Source organism: Miniopterus natalensis, chromosome 16 (genome assembly GCF_054644295.1).
Source record: "Miniopterus natalensis isolate mMinNat1 chromosome 16, mMinNat1.hap1, whole genome shotgun sequence".
Taxonomy (NCBI): domain Eukaryota; kingdom Metazoa; phylum Chordata; class Mammalia; order Chiroptera; family Miniopteridae; genus Miniopterus; species Miniopterus natalensis.
This window is the reverse complement of record NC_142096.1, coordinates 2,169,264-2,192,049: the sequence shown is the minus strand read 5'-3', so window position 1 is coordinate 2,192,049 and position 22,786 is coordinate 2,169,264. Positions and strand designations below refer to the sequence as shown.

The 22,786-nt window shown below is 47.6% G+C and overlaps 1 protein-coding gene across 4 annotated transcripts in view; it reads right to left on the bottom strand.

Moving 5' to 3' along the window:
• Nucleotides 1-1,858: 1,858 nt before the first annotated feature.
• Nucleotides 1,859-22,786, bottom strand: part of ST18 (ST18 C2H2C-type zinc finger transcription factor) — a 48,262-nt gene continuing 27,334 nt past the window's right edge. For 2 of the 4 annotated variants that reach the window (XM_016198967.2, XM_087825145.1), the window contains 11 exons: nucleotides 16,809-17,054; nucleotides 10,736-10,851; nucleotides 9,902-9,964; nucleotides 9,027-9,095; nucleotides 8,104-8,166; nucleotides 7,922-8,002; nucleotides 6,997-7,218; nucleotides 5,431-5,519; nucleotides 4,862-4,965; nucleotides 3,815-3,958; nucleotides 1,859-1,999 (listed from right to left, as the gene is read on the bottom strand). In XM_016198967.2, coding sequence (XP_016054453.2) covers nucleotides 1,859-1,999; nucleotides 3,815-3,958; nucleotides 4,862-4,965; nucleotides 5,431-5,519; nucleotides 6,997-7,218; nucleotides 7,922-8,002; nucleotides 8,104-8,166; nucleotides 9,027-9,095; nucleotides 9,902-9,964; nucleotides 10,736-10,851; nucleotides 16,809-17,054 — 1,338 coding nt within the window. The remainder of the gene's footprint in view (nucleotides 2,000-3,814; nucleotides 3,959-4,861; nucleotides 4,966-5,430; nucleotides 5,520-6,996; nucleotides 7,219-7,921; nucleotides 8,003-8,103; nucleotides 8,167-9,026; nucleotides 9,096-9,901; nucleotides 9,965-10,735; nucleotides 10,852-16,808; nucleotides 17,055-22,786) is intronic. The other 2 variants (XM_087825146.1, XM_087825147.1) reach the window with 1 other exon arrangement.

The following is a 22,786-nucleotide window of genomic DNA, read 5'->3' as shown; positions in this document are numbered from 1 at the left end:
CTATAGCAAACTGTTGGCAAGTACATAACTTTAATAGAAAATTTTGTTTGGTGTCCCATTTATAATAGACAGCACATATGGTAGCTCTTCTTTATAAATTGATTTTTAAATAAACACCATTTCTACCTAAGAACATACATCTCATTTTCACTAAACTAAATTCAAGGGTTCAAATGAACCCCAAACCAAAGATAAGCCCCACTTAATACATAACAAGGACCACAGTGGCATGGAAGTGGAATTACTGTTGATATCACTCTTAATTTGTGCAGGTAACAGTAATAACAGTGGACTACGTCAAGCCTGTGAGTGCCATCACATCCGATCTACATACCCATGAGGCTAATAGAAAATAAACACTTCTGTTACAGAACAGGAAATCAAGCCCACGCGAAGTTCAAGTGTCCATTTACAGGGAGGCACACTGCACACGCGGTCGTGTGTGCACACCAAAAAGGCAGTTTAGCTGGTTGTCTATACCTTTTCTTAAAAAAAATAAATATAAAAAAACTTTTGAAACAATGCTTAACTACTTTACAATCCCTGAAATAGACATTGCCTTTACTATAGCAACTACTAAGCTCTGATCCATCCAGAAATTCAAGGTTTTCGGGCTCAATTTTAGGCGTGTCTGAGTGGACGTGAGTGGGTAGAACGTGGGTGTGGGCCTGTGTGCTGAGTGTGTGTACTTTGTAGCACTTGTAGTTCTACAGAAAGATACTGGTCAAATTGAAAGTGTTACTGTTGCCTAAAGATGGTGAGAGGATGTCACCTGTGTTCAGGGTAATGACTCAGATCGAGTAACGTTTTTCCGTATGTGTTCCTGTATTTCCCATTCCTTTCCAGTCAACCAAGTAAGATAAATGCTATTTCAGGGGATATGGTATCTACAAAATTTTCCATTTGGATGTGTTTGTATTTGCTAAGTACAAATCTACATCAATATTGTCACTTGTATATTGTACCAACATATGGCAGGAAAGCCTGGCTGGTCACATCGAGTCTCATTTCTCGTCTCAGGATCTCTAAGAGTTGCCAACTATCTGATATGACTTGAAAAACAAACAGACAAATCTGCACCACTAAAAAAAGCGTAGGTTTCTTTAAAACGTTTCGAATAAATAATTCATGTTTACCAAAACCATACAGCCAAGTCGAGTACTTTGCTGATTTCTATATTTAAATTATTGCTAACAAATTCTGAGCAGGCTCTTTCCGCACCTGTGCGTCCGTGAGCGCACTGCCCACTAGTGGGCGCCATTTATCTTCTTCCCTCCACGCGTCTCACCTTATAAATACTTATAAATACAAAAGCTAGTGAAAGGGGGAAAGTGTGCAATCAAAATCAAACTGGAGCATAGTGCAGTCCTTAGACAAAGATTTCCTTCCTACTTTTTCCTTTTTTGTTGTTTTCTCATTGAAACCCAGCAAGATATGTGATTTGAGAATAGCATTTCTATTTAAATTCTATTGGAAAATAAACACGCTTGTAAAAATATGGCAGACTTCAAAATGCAGTTAAAAGATAAAAAACTCTTTGATTAGAAATGAATAAAATATTAAAATGTCACATTAATTTACATATACTTTACAAAGAAAAAAATTCAAAAGAGTGCAATGAAGAAATAAAAGGAAAACATATGAAAATAAATAAAATCTAATATTTGACAGCATTGCTTTTAATCCAAAGAGTCTATTATAGTTTTTCCTTTCCTTTTTATGTCGGCTGCGGGGAAAATTAGTGCAATGTTGCAATTGTAAATATGGCCACCTCTGTGCCTCGGCAGGACAGGAGCCCCGAGCAGATGCGCTGGTCCTGCTGCTGGTGGTGATTCTGTCGCCCGGCAACGCGTTGGTCCTACACGTGGATGCCCTTCACCGCCTGTTTGATACTTTCCAGCAGAGCTTTGCATTCCGGGGAATAGTCCCGCTCCAGGTTGCTGTACATGTCTGTGAGTGTATTTACATAGGCTTCAAAGTTCTGCTCACTGATGGGCCCCTGAGTGAAGACAAAACACATGGAGCAATCGCAGGGATTCAGGCTGAGGCAAAGAGAGGCCCCAGGGACCCCCAAGCATCTCAGGGACCCCGGAGTCTGGGAAGGGAGGTGAGGGGGCGTGTGGCTGCTGGAGTCTGGGGAGGTGGAGAGAGACTCAGTGCACTGGGACCCGTCTGCTCGAGCTTTACTCGATGTCTGGGACTGATGGGATTGTACAGTGTTTCGTGGCCAGTGTGGAGCCACGTGAGGTAGCTGCCTGGCTGCTGAGATGGACCCTTCAAAGCTGCCCTACTACGCCTGAGATGCGGTCTCAGCTTCAGCTGCGTGTGCTCAGCGTGGAACAGGCCCGCCGTCCGCGGGAGGGCGAGCCCGCGAGGCTGGGGAGAGGCCGGTGTGACCCAGAGGCTTCCTGGGCCGGCGCTGGGCTGGGTCAGGGAACCCGAGGCCCGAGCAGGCCGCTCACCACCCGCTGCCTGGTGGAACTTGTTCAACTATAGAACAGGAATGTCCTCGATGCTTTTGTGAAAGTTTAGGGTGATTAGCCCTAAAAGTCACCACTAGTGTAGCTTATACGGTAACTACACTAAGGACAAGTTATCTCGTGTGGCAATGATTACTTTAGGGGCCCTGGTAAGGAAAAAACGTTAAGGAATATAAATTTGAAGTTTGACTTAGACAAACATGAACAAATAATATTACATAATGTTCAGTAATTACCTCAATACTGGCCACGAAGTAACATTTATTTTTCTTTGTGTTTTGTAGTGTTACATTATCGACTTTTTTTTATTGCAAGAGATAGATCTGGAATTGGTGAAGACCAGAGCTCCATGCTGGGAAGCTGGGGAAATTGAGGGACTTGCTGTTTTCAGAAAACCAATCCTATTTCTTTATTAAATTGCTGCTTCTTTAAAACATTCTCTCTCTAAAATCTGCAGCTTTAGAAAACTTGGTCTGAAAATGTACACAGCGAGGAAATTAAAAGCATTCGACGATGCAGCCCCTCTTTTAAATGTTTATTATACTTATGAAAATGTAAAGGAAATGAATTCTCTATACATTTTAAGTAGCTGCCATACTTCAACTACATGTTTAGATTTTGGAAATGAGAATGCCTCGCCCGCGTCCGGGCTGTTTATTCTGTACGAAGAGAACCTAAGTTCCCCTTCGCACCCAGCACGAAGAAAGCATCCGGCTAAACCCTTTCTGCGACCCTTAACCGGCTGCGTGACGCAGGCGGCTGGGCCTCAGGGGCCGTAAGCCACGTAAGCTTTCTATTTGGAAAAAAAATTTTAGCCGGGGAGTTTTGGCCTCCGGCCTTCATATTACATTATCAAACAGTTTCCAACAAACCTTCCTCTTTAAGTGACTCCTCTGGTATCAAAAACCCTTGGCTTAATGTAATTAAAATGTACGTATCTCCCAGCGAGGGAGGTTATTGCAAGTCAGACACGAGGGGGCACGATGCCTCCGTGACCGCTGGCGGGCCTCCTCAAAGGTCCGGCCCAGCCTGCGTGGCTCAGCCGCCGAGCATCGGCCCCTGAACCAGGTCACGGTTCAGTCACCCACCAGGGCTCAGGCCCGGGATGCGGGCTCCATCCCCAGTGGGGGGTGTGCCGGAGGCAGCCGATCAAGGACTTTCTCATTGATGTTTCTCTCTCTCTCCCCCACTTCCTCTCTATGAAATAAAAAATAAAATAAAAATAAATAAAAATAAAAACGCTTGCACTTCTGTCTGGCAGCCCAGCTGGTGACCGACAGACTCTGCAGACACGCCGGATGCGCGGCCACGGCCCGGCCTCGGCCTGGACTTACCATCTGTGGGAGCTGGATGTCGGCGAGGCTCGAGATGAGGGCTTGGCTGAGGCCCGCCAGCTCCTTCAGCAGGCTCTCATTGTTCTGCTCTATGAGTTTGTTTTCCGCCTCTATCGTCTTCAGGTTGCTCTCCATAGACGTGATCTGACATGGAAATGCAAGAAGCAGGGTTTGAAAGGCGTGCAGGAGTGTTTCCCTTTGAGGGGGGTGCAACAGCGGATCCCGAACGCCGAGGAACGCCTTCCCTGGGGCTTCTCTTTGCAAAACAGGAACCCGTCCTCGGGCTCTAGCGTTAGAAGCCACATTCCCGAACTGATAACCTCAGCCCCGACTTTCCCCCTAACGGCAGGTTCCACGGCGTCGCCAGGCGGCTCTGCGATGGCGTCTCAGGCTCGGTGTGTTTCCCCAAACCCGCTGCGCACACTAGAGCCCTTCCCTTCCCAGGCGGTGGCAGCTGGGTCACTGCTCAGGCCTCCCGGGCGTCCCCGACGGCTCCCCCTCTCTCACTTCAGATCCACCGGGCGTCTCCTGGAAACACCCGGGACGGGATGAGGGCCCCACCTTCACGGCTGCCCCCGGGCCCAGCCGCCGGGGCGACTGCCCGCCTTCCCATGCGTGGCCCCGAGGGCGGCTTTGCCCCCCACAGGCTATTCTTTTGGTCCATTTTCAACACAGCTACCAACACAAGTTTCTCTTTTTAAAAGAATAAATAAATTGTATTTTTTGGATCCTTACCCGAGGATGTTTTTTTCGGTGTTTTTCAGAGAGAGTGGAAAGGAGACAGACAGAGAGAGAAGCCTCGATGGGCCGCCTCCCGCGCGTGTCCCGACCAGGGCCGTGGATCCAGCCCACAACCGAGGAACGTGCCCTGGGCCGGAATCGAACCCGGGACCCTTCAGTCTGGGGGCTGACGCTCTAACCCCTGAGCCAAACCGGCCGGGCTCAGAGTGTTTTGTTATCTCAGGTGGGACAGTTCAATGCTTTGCCTCCACTAAAGGCTGCGATTCGCACGAAGACACCTGCCCGTCGCTTCCTTGTGGGTTTTACCTGCGTCTGAAGCTTCATCATATCCGCTTCGATCTTAAGGTTGGATTCGTTCAGCTCCTTTATCTCTTCATCCAAATGCCTGATTTCGTCGTCACTTTCTATACCTGCAAAGGACCAGGCGCCCCGGGTTCAAACCGAATCGCGAGACTGTCACAGGTCTCAATCGCTTTACTTTCCGTCTGTGGCTCGTGAAGTGGAAATTAGACTTGAGTTGGAAACGCTGGATTTTTACCCAAATCTACATTCAAGGCGACACGCCCGGGACGGTGCTGTCACCGCCGACCTGCGCTTCGCAGCCCCTTCACCTTTCCGCCCCGGCCCTCCCACCTGGGAGCCCACGGGAAGCTCAGTGTCATCTCCCCTGATGGAGATTCCTGTTAAAAAGCAAGGGGGGAAACCAAGCTATCGTTTTGAGATAAAAATTATAGCTTTTGTTCAAACGTGAGAAAATCTTCCTCTTGGCGGGCTAAAATTACAGTTCACAAGCCGAGTGTCATCTGGCGTCGAGCCCGCGAGGAACTGCCCCCGGGACCCCTGCGGAGACGGTGGCCCCGGCCCAGAGCTCCTACCTCCAGTGGCCTTGAGCTTGATGGTCATCAGTTCTTCCGAGACCTTGCCCTTCTTGATAGCTTGTGCGTTTAAAGGGCACCCCGATAAGCTGCAAAAACAGGAATCAGACTGATGTATGAAACAAGCATTCTTTCATATAAAAATTTCCATTTCTTTATTCACTACTTACTATTTAAGTGTTTGCTTGCTTGCTAATTACATTATAACACGCAGTCCCTTTGTAGAAAGTAACAATATCTATTAAAACAAAAGCAAAACGCCCTGAAATAATGTAAAATGTTTTGTGGTTGGTTGTTTTGTGTGTTTTTTTAAATCAAAATACAAATAGCTACTGCTGATGGCACTTAATTGTATTAAATTATTTCTATTCTGCATTCATATGAGTGCCTTTCTTTAGCAGTGGTTACTTTATTTTCTGCAAACATGAAATTGCATATATATTATTAACCAGAATTGTTCCAAATTAGTCAAAATTCCATGAGTAATAAAGCGGAATCTAGTTCTTTCTTTGTACACACTATAGTCTGATCTACACAGCGCGATTCAAACGATCACAAACCCCAAATAATAACCCTCCTTCCCCGTGCAGTTTGGGAATGGGAAAGTTTCTAATTTATTCTTTAACTTTTAAAACATTATTTGTCATTTTAAAAAAAGCTCTACCTTGAAAGGAAAATAAAAGAACCACTGTAAGTGTGTTGAGAGAGAATCGCTGCCCGGGCGATGCAGCGAGTCGGGTTTACACCCCCTTACACGTTTCACTCCTCAGCTGTGCTCTTGCTACTGTATCTGTTGTATTTAAGTTGCACCAAGACTGTAACAGTAACATTGAACAAAGCTTGTTTTCCCTGGTACAGATTCAGATGGTTTTGTTCCGTTAAGCACCTATTAATTCTTTTGTAATTCTGTTGCATTTTTGGAGATGCGATTTTTACATAAAATTTAAAATGAGCATAGTCAGTCATTTAAAATACTTTCCCACAGAAATGTGATTCTAATTCACGTACAAAACTATTATTTTCAATCCAAGGATTAGGACACTTGGCCAAGTGGGGAAAAAAAAAAATATTTCTGAAGCAAAGTTGCAACGTGTCCTACATGTTATTTTCTTTCTGGCTGCTGGGGATGAGTCACATCTTCCCAGCAGAAAAACGACTACAATTTGGCCTGAAATTGAGCCAGCTCAGGAGAGGAAGGGAACGGCGTAAACACGTCAAGCGAAAGTTCACAGCTACAGAGCACAATAGCGTAGATGTGACCACTTGGAACGAACGCGAACCATTAAAAGACAGAGCCACTGAAAAGTAACCGCATACGCAATAGTTTAGAATACAAGAGACAAATGCCCCGTTTCTAGAACACTTGCAAATTGTGTCGTAAATTTTCAGAAATAGAGAAAATGTGTTTTATTCTTCGAACGAGTCAGCTACCCCCCCGGACAAGACTCACTGCCATCCCACCTAAATGCTATAATTTACGACCCCGAGGAGGGCTCTCCCCGCCCACAAGACAACCCAGGTGACAAATCATCGCAACAACACCCACAGGGAGAGAACAGAGGTTACCTTCTGTGGGTGACAAAAACGTTATTGACGTGGCCCAGCCCATTGCAGCCGGGCAGCGGGCAGTGTGGCAGCTCTTGTTTGTTCAGTTTCCAGGAGAGGGGGCCCCCGTGGAGAGGATTCTCCTTCTGTCTCTTGGCAGCCAGGGGACAGCCGGAAGCTGTGCGATGGGACGTGTATTTACCTGATATGTGACCTTGGCCGTCACACCCTATCACAGGACATCTAGAGAGACACAGCGGAGATGTCACCAGCTGGGGGAGAAGGGAGACCTCACGGGACATGTGGTAACCCAGCAAGAAAGAAGGGAGGGGCGGTTCCACGCTCTCCGGAAGGCAAACGGGGGACGCTGTTGAGTTTTAGAAGAGGCCACGGCGACCGGCCAAACAGCGATGGGCCAGCAGAAGCCACGGCCCACGGGCTCCGGGTTAAGCGATTTTCACGCGTTACCTCCTGCGACCTTCGCGGCAAATCTGTTGTGCAAAGGGTGTTGCTCTCCCATTTTACAGGTGGGGAAGTGAGGCTTATCGAGCAAGCAATTTAGATTTTCATCTGTCATCCTAATCTTGGTGGCGTACGTCTTAGGGGGAGGGAATTTAATTTAGGTAAAATTTCACCTGGAGCAGAATTAAAGTTTCAGGGGGCAAATGCTGCCGGCCTGTTGTTCTGTGGCACGTCCACAGCGCTACTCTGCTCTAAAACAGTCGGGGAAAGCACGGTCTCCCTCCTCCCAATTTTACGTGATCAACGATCTGGGGGAACAGCTACGAAAGGGAAAACTCTCTCAGCCGCCCGAACACCGGCCAGTGCTTCCCGGCCTCCGGACCCGAAACGCACTCCGCGCTCCAAGCGCCACAACCACGGCCGGTCCACGCGACCAAGGAGCCACTCGGGGCCCGGCCGCGGCCGCCTCCGCCGTAGCACTTACTTGAGCTCGGGGTCTTCCTTTTCTTCCTTCGTCGTGGTCATTTTGACACCACCTTTCCTAGCACGAGGGCAGCCGGACAAACTACAGCGTGTACCCAACAGAGAACAAAACCAAACCATGTCATCTCCGTGGCCACTGCCGCTGACTCTGGTTTCATTTCTCAGAGACGGGACCACTCCTACCTTCTGTGGGAGGCATAGTTTCCGGTCACGTGCCCTGAACCATCACAACCTGGGGTTGGACACCTGGAGAACACAGGGACAGAGCACCGGGCACATGGCTGTGGTGGAGGGAGGGGGTCATGGCACAAACAGAACTAAACAGAACGACTTGCTTCGGGTGGGGCCTGTGTTGCTTAAATAGAATTAGTTCTTGGCTAAGAACCCATTTAAAAAACTTGTGAAGCTGTGTAACTCCTGCCCGGCCGGTGCGGCTCAGCAGTTGAGCATCGGCCTAGGATCCAGGAGATCGGGGTTCGATTCCCGGTCAGGGCCCAGGCCCAGGCTGCAGGCCCCTCGATCCCCAGCAGGGGGCGTGCGGGAGGCAGCCCATCAGTGACTCTCATCAGTGATGTTTCTCTCTCTCTCCCTCTCTCTTAAATCAATAAAAAATTAAAAAAGACTGAGAAAAATAAAATCAATAAGTAGAAGTTAATATACACGTGGCTCTGAGATTCTGTAGACTGGGGAACAGTGAGCCAAATGTGTCCAGCACCCAAAAGCGAAAGGCATGATTCAAAATGCCCATCGAGGGAAACATCACGCAGCTTTCTTAAAACTGGGTGGTGAGAACAGTGTGCCACACCTCCTCAGGGCCGATTTATTATACAAATCCTGAAGTTAACAGAGAAAAAAGGGGTTTTTAAAAACTATTACATCATAAGCAATGGCTTTAAAAATTATTGTAAAACCCCAAACTCCCCAAGCAAGCGAATTAATTCACAGTGATTTGGTTTTAGTCATTGGATGTTTTTTTAAGGGTGTGTTGGTTATAAGTTACTGAGGCACAGTTTACTGCTTGCTGGTGACCACACTGGTCCTGAGTGGGGAGCGTCCCACCCAACACAGCGGACACAGGGCAAGGGGGTCGCGCTTCCCAGACTTACTTGAGCTCCTGAGAGTTAGCAGCCATGAGGGACTTCAGAGTCTTATCTGCTAAGGGACATCCGGAAACACTAAAGAGGGGTGAAAAAAAACAAAACAGAGAACGCTGACGTATAGGAGCCGACTGAAAGGCCATCCCGCGTGGGTCAGTGTCTGTTAAATGCACTGGTGGCTGGGGAAGAACAGCCGGCTGGCCTCGGGCTTTGTTTTTCCAGCCGATCTGGGCCCAGGGCCTCCTCGGTTGCTTCTAACAGACCTGGGTTTGCTCTGTGTCAAATGGGGGCTTTGACCCAGCGGGACTCCCCAACTCTCGAATTCAGGGGTAGAAGCGCTGCTGACGAGGGGCCCCGTCCGGTCACTTCACCAAAGGGCGGTGTCCCAGAGGTTTAGGTCAGTGCCCAGAGGGAAAGCAGGTCACGCCAGTGACGGGGGAAGGGGAAGGGAAACGCAGCCTCTGGCCCCTGTTAAGCTCTTTGGCACCTCAACCTGCTGCAGGCCCAGGGCTGGGACGCGGGCGCAGGGCGGGCCTCAGCCCCCGTCGCTCCTGCTAACCTCTGTTTCCCTTGGGCACTGAAGCTCCACACAACCAGAGCCCCGACGTGACCTCTAACTCTGCAACCTGGGCCAAGGGATCCGAAAACCGCTGTGAACCTAAATCATGATTTCTACACGCCGGACGTGAGAAGACCAAGGATTTACCTTAGCTTCATTTCCGAAAAACTAAAAAACCCCACAGAAAACCCACGTGCATACAGAAAAGCCCAACTAAGTTACTCTCCAATTCCTGCCCCAGAGATCTGTCTAGAATGGGCGGGAATTTGTATTTAAATTAGAACCGGGCGATGAAACCCCGACTGCACACCAGGCTGCCGGCTACCTGCGGTGGGACGCGTAGTTTCCCGTGACGTGGCCACTTCCATCACATCCTGGCGTCGGACAGCTGGGTCAACCAAAATACATAATTAGAGTCAAGTGCATTTTATTTTATTTTATTTTATTTATTTTGTTTTGTTAATCTTCACCTGAGGACATTTTTTTCCATTGAGTTTTTAGAGTGGAAGGGAGGGGGAGAGAGAGATAAGTAGAGAGAAATTGATGGCGCAGAGAAACAACCATCAGCTGGGTCCCTCAGGCTCCGCACTGGTGTGGGCCCTGACGGAAATCGAACCCAGGACTTTCCGGTGCACAGGACAGCGCCCAGTCAACCGAGCCACCCCGGCCAGAGCTCTGGGGCAGCTTTAACCAGTACTTGTTGCTGTCGGGTGCCCTGGTCTTGAAACTCTTCTGGGTCCCAGGACCCTCGAGAATGTGCTGAAAACCATGAACTACTTTACCCAGATAAAGAGCAATGTGCATTCAGTTTGAAAAGGTTTGTAGACGCCCGAAGCCCTGGTTTGGGTCTTCTGGAGACAATGGATCTCAGAGTAAGAATTTCTGATCAAAACATAAACATTTCTACTTGCTTTTTTAAACAGTTAGACTTTTAATTCTCTTAGCACAAGATCATGTCATGTAAACTCCCCACCCCCCAATCCCCTTAGTTCTGGGCACAGTTTGGGTACATATAGAACATCTAACTAATGAATGGTTGAAATTGCCCTAAAACACCCGTAAAGTCAACTATATAAGCCAACTATATATTACTCAAAATTATGACCTTGAGTTTCTTATTTCCAGAGTCTCACCGAATATGCCGTTTTGGGTCACTTACGTGATTAGCTCTTTTTTGAGGTCTCTCGTGTGAAGCTTGGGTTTAGGGCTTGGCAAGGAGGCCTCTCCAGGAAACTTTTTTTCCTCTAAATTTTCTAGAGAGTTCATGGGGTCTTTCTGGAGAAAACAAAAAACAAAAAGCAAAGAAAACAGAAGCACGAAGGCGTTAGGGAACCCTGGAAAGATAGCTGTATGTGAAGTCCTCAGGGTCAAATTTGAGTTTCGGCTTAAAGACTTAGCTGAGATTCCCCATAGGAACTGTCCACAAAATAAGACAGGGAGTATTATTTTTATCCAGATTGTTATGGACATTTATCCCCAGCAAAGGATAAGAAATTATAATTCATGGGGATACCTTTAAAAATTTCATACTGTGGAAAATATGACAGATGCATTTCCTGAGCCAAATAATTAAGTTACTATTTTAACATAGTTCAGCTTTTATTGGATAATGGACATTTCCTAGAGACAACAGGACTAGTCCTTCGTGTACACGGCAGTCATTGGTAAAACAAGAAATATTGCAAAAGTAAATCACAAACATTTTTAAATGGAAAAGGGGTTAGTAAATTTAGGTTAACAGGATGTTCTTTCTAATATACAAATAACTAAGGTTTAAATTATTTGTTTAAATATATAATAACTGAGTCCACAATTTTTAGGTATTTAGTTTGATTTTTCTCAATAATTGCTTTAATTATTGTTTTTCTTGTTACCTTTTTATTTTTCTAAATTGGTGAATGGAATTTCTTGTTGGATTATCACTAATTTTCATGGCCTTTTTTAAAGCTTAATACTGATCTTTATTTCATTAGAATGGCTCATTAATCCTTTCAAAACATTTATTTACCATCTGATATGTTCTTACAGAAAACTAATGATGGTTTTTTCTTAATCACATAATTAGTTTATCATTTAGTTTACATCTGGTAGATATAATACTTTCTGGATTTAATATTGAATTCAGATTAACTAATATAGAAACTGTATTTTAATTCTCAAAAGTACTGATGTAAATAGGTGATAAAACTATTTTGAATTTTTAAGGTAAATCTCATTTAAATCAAATAGATATAAAAGGGCAGTGGCAAAATATAACTTTAACAACCCGAGTCTATACATTAAAAAACAATGGAAAAGCAAAATCCCTGAATTCTTCCAACTAAAGAAAAACACTAAACCTTGATCTCAGTTATAAAGGCAAATGCAATTTCTTCCATTAATTACCTGGATAACAATCCAGTGAGTTCTTCTACGCAAGGCTATCCCGTGCAAATGCGATGGTAAACTATCTCAAGTAATCCTGTCTTCAGAACAAATTAATAAAACCTGTGTGGGTACAGTTTTCTTCTCCATATTATTTATAGTGCTGAGTATTCCATCTTACTTTGCTGATAACTGCTTGAAAGCAGCAGCAGATAATAATATATCCTTTAAAATAAAGGGAAATCGGTACTTGCTAGCACCTGCTGCTGGGATGCACAGGGAAGCGCTGTTTCAGCGGCCGCCCCGTGGACTCGGAAGCAGGAGGGCTGAGCGGGGCTCACGCTTCTCAGCTGCTGTGGGACGCGCTCCCCGGTCCCAGGGGAGGCCCAGCGGCTGCACCCCCGCTCCGCTTGCTGTTACCTGGAGTCAGCCTAGCTCATGTTTTCTACTATAGTTTATAAACGTCTCGGTTTTGGGAAGTAGATACAAATGTTAAGTCCAGTGTGAAGTCTCAGTGCGGAACGCCCTTCGTCTTTCTGTTTAGCTGTTTGAATGTTTTCACAAAAATGGCCTAAAGTAGAAAGAGCCTTCTTATTTCATTTATTTCTTTCGTCCTCACCAGAGGATATTTTTTCCATTGCTTTTCAGAGAGAGAGAGAGAAACACCATCGATGTGAGAGGGACACATCGGCTGGTTGCCTCCCGGGGGGCTGGGGACGGAGCCTGCAACTGGGGTGCGTGCCCTTGGCCAGAATGAACCCGGGGCCCTTCAGTTCCAAGGCCGATGCTGTAACCACTGAGCCAGACCGGCCAGGGCTTATTATTTTCTTACGATAAAGTTAAGATCAAAGAATCTCTAAGGAAGCATGTAAACTCATAGACGAACTTGGAAAGTGTATCAGTTGCTTGCTGAATCTGTGCGGTATAGAAAGAAACGATCAGTTACGAAAGCGTAAGTTATTTGGCTAAAAAGCATACAAAACGATGCTTGCGGAATGCATGGTATTTAATTTGGTAGAGTAATATGTGGTAATGCTTTAGTAAGACAATTTTATCGGCTATGACTTTTCAAATATTTTATAACTTCCTTTGAAAACTATGGGCTCTTATGTGTGCAGTTGCGTTATGGAATAATGGTCTTTTCTTTGCTCAGCATATTGCCCCTAAAAAGCTTGCAGAGAGCATAGGTACTAAAATACAGATGGCCATCACTAAGAAACTTCTTAATTTTGTTACAGAAGCATTTTATATTGGATAAATTCTTAAACAGCACCAAGGAAAAAAATAAAAATAAAGTTCATATATCATTTAGAAGAATTTTTTTCAAAATATAAGGTATCGTTAAATAAAATAAAAATGTTATTTTCAAAATTATCATTTAGAAAATAATGTTTTTATCCTATGGCTCTGTAAGGAAGAATGTGGCACATATGTGTGAGTTTACAGAGTGCATGGGTGCAATGAAATTCCTTTAATGTACAGATGGAAGTTTATATTGATTTCAGTAAAGACCAGAACATAATGGTAACATGAATAACAGATAATAGCATCTGGCACTTTTAACATTTTAAGCCCTGGAATCTTTGGAGAACTGACAGTTGAATCAAACTGACAGCCGTAGTTATTTCTCAGCACTTTCCTTCTGAGATATTTTGAGTTTTTTCCAGATTTAGGAATTTTTTAGGGGGCATCTGGACAGGCTATTTCACTGAGAGAGACAGACAATATTTTCTGAAAATCACCACTGAAATTAAGCAACTGTTGTGCATATGAGCTGGATAACAATGAATTAGAAACACTCAGTTTCTGGTTGCATGTGTGTCCACGCGTGTGTGTCATGTGGGGTGGGGGTGGGGAGGGAGTGGAGGTGCCAACGGGAAGGATGGGGGGCGGGAGCAGGGACAGACCCCAAGCCAGTCCTCGCTGTACCGCCTGGGCCGTGGGCAGCCATCCCAGGAAAGCTCATTGGAGATGACAACGCGGGCCAGGCCCGTAACCCGCGTGGCCGCACCCGTGGTTCTGGACCCCGCTACTCCGAGGGGCACTGGAGACCACTGTGGCCTCCGCCAACCTTGCCACATACAGTGTCTTCACATTCTCTCTTCCTTTCCTTTCTAATTGTTTCCACTGCTCCCTAGTTGTCTCCATTTTTTGCTGTATATTTTTTTAAAGTGTGTTTTTATTGATTTCAGAGAGAGGAAGGGGAGGGAGAGCGAGAGAAACATCAATGATGAGAGTCACTGATCAGCTGTCTCCCGCACGCCCCCTGCTGGGGACCGAGGAGCCTGCACCCCGGGCCTGTGCCCTGACCCGAAATTGAACCCTGACCTCCTGGATCCTAGGTCGACGCTCAACCGCTGAGCCACGCCAGCCCGGATGCTGCATTTTTTCTTTTGTTTCTATTTTCTCTCTTCTCCCTTTCCTTCACTTAAGGGAAGCCCAGGCCCATCACTTAATTTCCACATGACCACAGATCAACAGCTGTACCTCCTTGAGCCTCAATTTCTCCTCTAAAAATCTTGGTAATCATGGTGCTTCTCAGTATAAAGAGCCCTTATCTTTATTTTCACTGAACGTGGTGTCCCTCTGATACCTTCGTGACATCGAATGCAATCTGCGTTTTCAAAGCAACACCGATCGAGTATCCTGCTTCTCACTTTCAAGACTCAGAACAGGATGTGGAAAATACTCTGTTAGTTGGTTACCTTGCCATGGAGGGAGGAACAAGAAGGGGAGGTGAGAGAATGGACTCAGGGTTACAGGGATCAGAAGCTCCCTTTCTCGTGTCTGTTCCCACTGGCTGTCGCCCCCTGAGCAACGAGCCACCCACGTCAGATAACTGTGACCATAAGCACCGAGCTTGAAAAACATTTCGTCAACTCCAACCTGGGGCAAGCACTTTGACTCCCAGAATGACTTTCTAAACTCCAGATTTTAGATTATTTAGACTACAAACGGTAGAAGTAAAGGTCTGTACTATGAGACCTGAAGTAAGCAAGCCCTTCTGAAAACAGCAGCTATCCAATATAAATAAATTCATTTCCCCCCCCCCATGAATTTGCCAGAAAATACAACATGGCCACAGATATATAAGCATTAGATGAGAGCACACTTCTGTTGGCTTTGTAAAGCTGCCAAGGTGAATCCAGACTTTTTTTGAGTTACGCTGTATAAAGCTCCCTCTCCATTCCTGGGATGACGTGTGTGCTGGTGACATGGAGCAGGCCTGGGCCCTGGGGGGCTCCCAGGAGCCTGTCTCCAACCACGTCACGTGGAGTTGGCCATTCCTTCCTCTCCACTTTGCGTGTCTGCTCGTGCCCCACTTATCAGTGTGGTTTGTTATGTGTCAGTCCTCCTACTAGACTGAGCACATATATGGTGGGGGGATGTCCTACATGTTACTGCATCCTCAGGACCTATCTGACTGCCTGGACGTAGAGATGACTGCCAGTGAAGGTTTGCTCCAGGAAGGAAAGAAAGGAGGGAGAGGGGAGGGAGGGAGGGCCGAGGGGAGCTGCTACCCAATCTGTGATCACTACTGTTATGTTGACTTATGCTCTGAGATGTCAAAGCCTGTGCTAACATCAAATCAGTCTTCCCCGAACGTCTCTGAACTTCAAAAACCTGACAAAGGTGGTGCCCACCGCCAAAGAGAACAGCTCTTTCAGTTCTTGAAACATGTGCCCTGGCAAGTATCAATAACTGTCCTGACAAACAAGCAAAAGGGAGTCGCTCACTGTAATAACCACGGTCCCATTAGCGGTGATATAGAGTCTAAACCACAGAGGGCTCTGGCCGCGAACTCCTCCGAACGACACTAAGTCATGCTAATGGGGCCACGCCAGGTGGCTCAGGCTGTGGAATGAAGGCTGCAGGAACCCCCGACAGTCACGACATCTGGCTCCCGGGAGTGACAGTGCCTCCAAGACAACCAGAGGCGTGAAGGCACCTTCGCGGCTTTGGGGTGGAGACAACCCAGTCACGCAGCATTTGTGGTCCCACATCTCAGCAAGGGCTCTACACAGGGATCCCTCGGGATCTTCGGGGCATGGGCCTAGGACCCCCTTAGATACCAGCACCCACGGACGCTCGAGTCCCCGCATAACATGGCTATAAAACGGCAGGGATCTGCGTATAACCTACACGCATCCTCCTGCGTGCTTGAAATCGCCTCTAGATCACTTTCTGAGGCCTAGCACCCGGCAAATGCAAAACGCAAAGAGTTGTGATGCTGTGTCGTTTAGGGAACAGTGACGAAGGAGAACTGTCCCTACGGGTTCAGCGCAGGTGGATCGCCGCAGGTTTAACTACGCAGCGCATGGCGGCCCGGTGGCAGTGTACCCGCCGCCTGGGGCCTCCCGCCCGGAGTTGGTTGTGTGCGGGTGCGAAAGCCGAGGCCACAGAAGGCGGACGGCGCCGTCCCGCTGACCCCGCGCCTTCACGGGGCCGAGGACATGCAGCCGGCACGACCCTGATTGGCCCCTGCCGGGATGTCCCCTTCCCCTTCCAGGTTCGGAAAGGGTCCGTAGTAAGCTGGCCCTTGGATCTCGAGCGGCGCCTTGGCCCTTCCAGGCGCTGCCTCTGAAGGGACAGGTAATGCCACCTCTAGGGCAGAGCGCCCACCTGCAGCCACAGGGGGATAACAGTCACAGCAAAGAACATATTCTTTTGGGCAAGTGACCGGAAAAGCTGGGTTTATTTATGAACTTCCTCTGAGATGTAAAGGGATCACGCCACCGAAATCTAAAATAAGGGAGGGAGCGGTGTATTCTCTGAACAGGAGTGTGAGAAATCATTTAGGGGGGAGAAAAGGCGACGGGCCTCTCCGGTCACGCGACCTTGAACCTATCGCCACAGAGACACGGTACCTGTCGCCCCTCCTCCGCCTTCCCGGGAGCTCTGCTGTAGTTGACGGGCGCGTCCCAGCCCTCCCGGTCGCAGAGGGCCCGGTAGAAGGCCGCGTTCACCAAAACGCTGCCGGCCTTGCACGGGGAAGAGGAAGGCGCTGGCATCGAGGCGTGGGAGGGCGTCGGGGCCGCGGCTCTGTCCGGGGCGCGATGCTTTTTCATGCTTAAGTCCAACGTGCCATTTTCATCTACTTCCACCTCGGCTCCCTGGCGGGCACAGCAAGCAGAAAAAAGTCTCAGCAGTTTGCAGTTAGCGCCTAGCATGTGGGGCTCCTAGGGGATCCCTTTAAGTGCAAGCTTCCACGTAAGAATACCTGATTTTAAACCTAGCTCTCCGGTTTGCTTCGGTTAATGCTCAATTCTTAGGTGGACTTTTAAGAGCAGTCCCATTAATGAGCTTCATGTTTCTGGGTTTAAACAAAGTAAGCCTGATATAAATAAGGCGTTCCAAATACCAACTGTATCGGCTAAGCCTGTATATATTTTTTAAAGTTTAGCTTTAAATCATCTTTCCCAGTTTGCAGAATTATCACTCCCAGTTCATCGTTTAAAGCATGAACCCTTGGCTTTATAAAAAGAGCACAACAGCGCTCCCCCTCTCCCCCAGATCACGATTTAATCTAACGTGAGAAATATGAAAAAACAACCAGCTGGAAGAGAATTTTTATTGGAATGCTAGACTAATAGGAAAGTAACATTTTACCCTGGGTTGCTTGAACCAGAAACGCTCTGTTCAATTGTGGGGGGCGGGCTGGGGAGGCAGATGTACAAACCAGAATTCACTCTGGGGGGCTCGGGGTCGCAGCTGCCAGGGTGACTGCTCAGGGTCTCAGTTCCTACAGTCAAGACTTCAGAATAAAGGTGATTATTTTCCGGATGCTTAGTAAGAGACTTAAAACTAATCTGCCCGGCTGGCGCGGCTCAGTGGTTGAGCGTCAGCCTTTGAACCTGGAGGTCGCTGTTCGATTTCCGGTCGGGGCACATGAGTCCCCAGCAGGGGGCGTGCAGGAGGCAGCCGATCAATGACTCTCATCACTGATGTTTCTCTCTCCCTCTCCTTTCCTCTCTCTGAAATCAATAAGGACATATTTTTAAAAAAAACTAATCTCACGACGTTTCTTTTGGGGCACCTTTGGCTACGGTTTTTCTGTTTTGTTTCTGGGGATCACATGCCCACGAGTTTCGGATGTTCTGCAAGGCACATGCTCTAGGCTGGTTTTTCACGGCGTCACACACTGCGAGCATTGCCAGGCAGTAGCTCCCAGGACTGGGGACGAACACGCTTGTCAGTTTCCTAAGTGGACCAAATGAGTGTCTTCCTGGCATTTTCACCTGTCGCTCATCAATTCACGTTCAGCTTCAGAACAACTTCTCCACTCTCTTTCCCTTCAGGCTGGCAAAGCAGGAGTCCTTGAACGTGTCACGTGGAATCCAAGGAACAAAATAAATTGACGGGCAGGATAGGACCACAGACACGGGAGCATGGAACAGACGGACGGATCTCGGAGGGAAGGCGGGAAGGAGGGCGGGAAGGGGTGAACCCAAGAACTTACATGCGTAAAAGCACAGCCCATGGAGGCAGACAGTAGACAGGGGAAGGCCTGGGGCGGGGTGGGAGATGGGGGGGGCAAAGGGATTTATTTCAACCCCCCATTCCCCTCGCCTCCCCGACAGCCTCACTCCGGCCCCAGTGGCTGGGCTCCCTGCTTGCCCCTGATTCAGAAGATAAAAGCGCCTCTTCCGTTTGCTTGTTTCTACCCGCAAAGGTCACACTTTCAACCTCTCGGCCTACGAGGTGGATGCGCTTTATTGCATTTGTGGGGGGTAAATACACTTCTAATATGTTTCTACTAAGATGCTTTGGGCATATCTTTCTGTCCTTTTAGTAAATAGTCTAATCTCCTGTGATAGTTTTAAGCCCTGAATTTGACAGGACAGCTTATCCGGGATAATAACTTAGTAACCACAGCATCCTACGCCATCTGTATATATCAAATACGTGTTTATACGAGCATCGATAAACCTTAGTTACAAAAATCCGGGATATTAACCGTATCAGCGCCATGTGCTCTCTCCGTGATGTAAGGACGCGTTCGGTCGTGAGCACATCAAAACCGCGACTGGCTTCATGGCTGACATTAACCATCGCAATAAAACAGGTCCAGACTAATCACGTTTAATAACCAATGTAAAGTGCTCAACACCGTAGTTGCTGACACTTTTTATGAAAAAAAAAAAAAAAAAAAAAACACGCACAAAAAAACCAAAAAAAACATCTTGGGCTAAGACCGCACAACTAACATTCGCATAAAATCCCAGACCTCTGTGACAGATGGCTGAGGGAAAGCAGCCACGTGGCTGGGCTGCAGAGTTTTATAGTACAAAACCCATAAATAGTGCAGATTTGATCTCGCTGAAAAAAACATCAGCTATTCCAAGACGACACTAGTATATGTTTTAGTTTTCACAGAAAAAAAGTTCCAAGTAGTAAATTAACGGAAAAATTGGAGTCGTTGTGAGTACACATCTTGAGTAATCATGGGGGGAAAAAACCACAAACACTCCTTATGTTTAAAAGAAGTGCTTTTCTACAGCCCGGGCTCCAGCCGGCTGCTCCCAAGCACCTGACTGGACTGGCAGGGAGCTTGCCCGGGTGACAGGGTGCAGATGGGCCTCGAGTGAGTGGGCAGGTGCAGTCGACACGACGCGCGGGACCGGCGGAGGGTGGGTCACACGCTGACTGCGTGGGTTTTTATTCAGGGCGGTACCGATGGGCATCACTTCTCTCCAGTGTTTGAAGCTCCAAACGGCAGGATGAAAACAGGTTGAGGGGAGTCGGAGGGGGAGGCAATAGTAGCAGGAAAAAATAGCCCTTCAGCTGGTGTGGAGGCCCCCCCAGGCTCCTAATGCTCTAATTTCTCAAAGTCTATTTGGGATCCTTATTTTCATCATTACATTTAAATTTTATGGTGGCTTTTTTTTGGAGGGGGGGGGTTGAGGGTAGGCATAGGTCTAATACTGTTCATGGACTTTCCAATTCAGGAGCATATCAACGCCCGCCTACCCATGCCAGGCACTCTCAAGTTAAAGATGGTACCTTGCGATTTATTTATTTATTCATTCATTCAGTTGTTTTCAAGCTACTATATTTGGGGGGAAAGAAAATTGAAAAAAATATATTGTTCCTGCCTCCAAGGAGCTTATTCTACGCACATAAAAAATCTGTAGTAAAAGATAACGCAATAAATGTTATAAATTATTAAGCTGAAAAGTGAGACAATTGTTCATTAGAATTGTTATCTGCTCTATAAAATAAGAAGCGTCTCAGTTGTACGCCAGCAGAGGAATGATTGCTGAAATTATGGTACATCTATTTAATGACACATTACGCGACCAGTAAAATCATAATTATGACGACTTTGTGGCAACATGGAAAAAAGCATGTCACCTGTCGCCGAAAGCAGGAAACAACCTAGCGTTTCTGCTCCGCTTATAAGTAGGAAAAAAGCAGGTAGAGATTTGTTCCCTGAGGAAGAACAAAACAGGAAATGACAGAAATCACGGTACTTCTATGTAGAAGATGGGCCTGGGGCCATTTCCTCCCATATTTTCCAGGCAAATGAAAATATTGCATTGTCTTGAAAATTAAAATTTTTATCACACATTAAAGATGGTGATAGAGTTAAAAAAGCAAAACCAGAATTTTTACTCTAGATGTTCTGATTATGAGAATTATTATTAAAAATATGGGTAGGATAAGACGACACTGTTTTCCTTACTTGGCTGGTTTTCTATTACTGCACAATGGGTCACCATCGCCTGTCCCCTCCTGACTTGGCAAAAAGGGCCTGCGGAAGGAGGAGCCCGGCCCAGCCCTTCGTTTTCGCCCCTGACCCGCGTCCTTTCATTCTCGCTCCGGGGTGTCCGGGGAGCGTACCAACGCCCACTTCTCAGGGTTGCGAGCTACCCGAGACACGCTTTCCAAGCAGGCAGGTTGTCAAAAATGAGGGGAAAAGAGGAAATATCCGACTCTGACTAAATACTGAGTGTCGAAACCACTAAATGAAGAGTATGAACTTGTGGGCTGCACCCAATATAAACAGAATGATGGAATTCAGAGAAGTAAGTGTCTGCCATAAGGTATAAAATTAAAACCGAATTCCCCAGAAACCTTTGCCTGGGCCTGGGAGTCACGGTCGGGGGAAACGGCCGGCGGGCCCGCGGTCTGAGTGCCACACGGCGACAAGCTCTCGCAAAAGACAAGAAGTGGGACAGGCGTGAGTTCGAGTCGCGGCCCCAAACCACTGCTTCCCCACCCGCAAAACGAGGTAATATCTGCTCTACGGGGTTGCTAGAAATATTAAGGATTAATGCGGGCGAAGTGCCTGGTACATAATAGGTGTTCAATAAGTGACAACTAAGAATAATAATTTGATCGGGTATTTGAATCCGGGAGAGACCCGTTTCTCTGCTGCTGTCCACGAGCTAAAGCGCCAGTTACCAAAGGTCCACTTTCCCTACACAGGTACTAACTGGTCCCTGGACCGGGGTCCCTTATAGCATTTCACACACCGCGCAAGGCATAAGGTTACTGAAGAGGCGGCTCTGGGGCGCTCGCCATCCTGAGGGCCCAGGCTGCTGCTGATGTCAGGCCGCAAGAAGGGCGACCGGACACCCTGTCCTCTCCAGGCCTCGCTGGAGCACGAAACAGACTTCGAACTTTAAACATTTCAAGCAAGTGTCAGTTTTTTGTTTTCTTTCAAGGCGCACTGTGCATATGCCACTCCGTTTTCAGCAGGTGGGGAAAACACCAAAAGAGACACCAGAGGGCTTGGCAAGCCCGGCAGGCGATCAGGATGAAGATGGGCTGCGAGGCGAGGGGAGCAGCGGGGAGGAAGGGGGGACCGGGAGTGTCCCTGACGCGCTCACTGTCTCCTGGGGCAGGAGGCAAGCCCTGGGCGCTGCTTCGTCAGAGGCCACTGTTCAGGGTTAATTACTTTGGCTCCATCTCTCTCTCCTTCCCTCCCCTCTCTCTCTCTCTCCAACAATTGTTTTTTGTGGTTTCAGGAATTTACGAGGTTCTCTTCTTCATTCAGAAAACGGGATCCGACGAGCCCAGAACTCTGCCAGCTGTTACCGTTGTGTGCCAACGTGCGCCTGGAAGGCGGGTTCTGGGCAGGGCGACACCCTCGGGTGCCCTATCTAGCCCGTTTCACCACCCACTGTGTCAAACAAGATCATTTCCACGGGGAGATGGTTTAGGAAGCTTCCAGAATACCGACTCCTGCGGAAAGTCTATCTGCGCACTCCTTGTCTCTTCCACCTTCACCACCGCACCGGTGGTTTGGCTTCTGCGGCGGGCGTGCTGGCGGCGGGGAGGCTGAGGCCCGCAGCGGAGGCCCTGTCCCCTGGCAGGCGCGTCTGCTCCCCGGGGCAGCGCTGGCACACGGGGCGCTCCCAGTGGGGCATAAGAACACGCACAGGAGGTCGGTCATTTGAACGTTTGAAATAAGCCAATTTAAACAGTCACTTTTCTGACCAGAAATGTGTTTTAAAAGGAGAAGAACATACATTGGTGAGGGAAAATGCTCCCAGATGTTAGCCGTCTTTGTCCGACTCGTTGTTTGGTTTCATCAATTAATAGAACACGGAGTAGCCCGGCCGGCGTGGCTCAGTGGTGGAGTCAACCTACGACCCAGGAGGTCAGGGTTCGATTCCTGATCGCGGCACATGCCCTGGTTTCGGGCTCGATCCCCAGCAGGGGGCGTGCGGGAGGCAGCCGGTCAATGACTCTCATCATTGATGTTTCGCTCCCTCTCCCTCTCCCTTCCTCTCTCTGAAATCAGCAAAAACATATTTTCAAAAATAGAACATGGGGTATATTAAGGTTAAAGTCAGAATTCTGAGGAACAACAACAAAAAATCTACATGTGCAAATG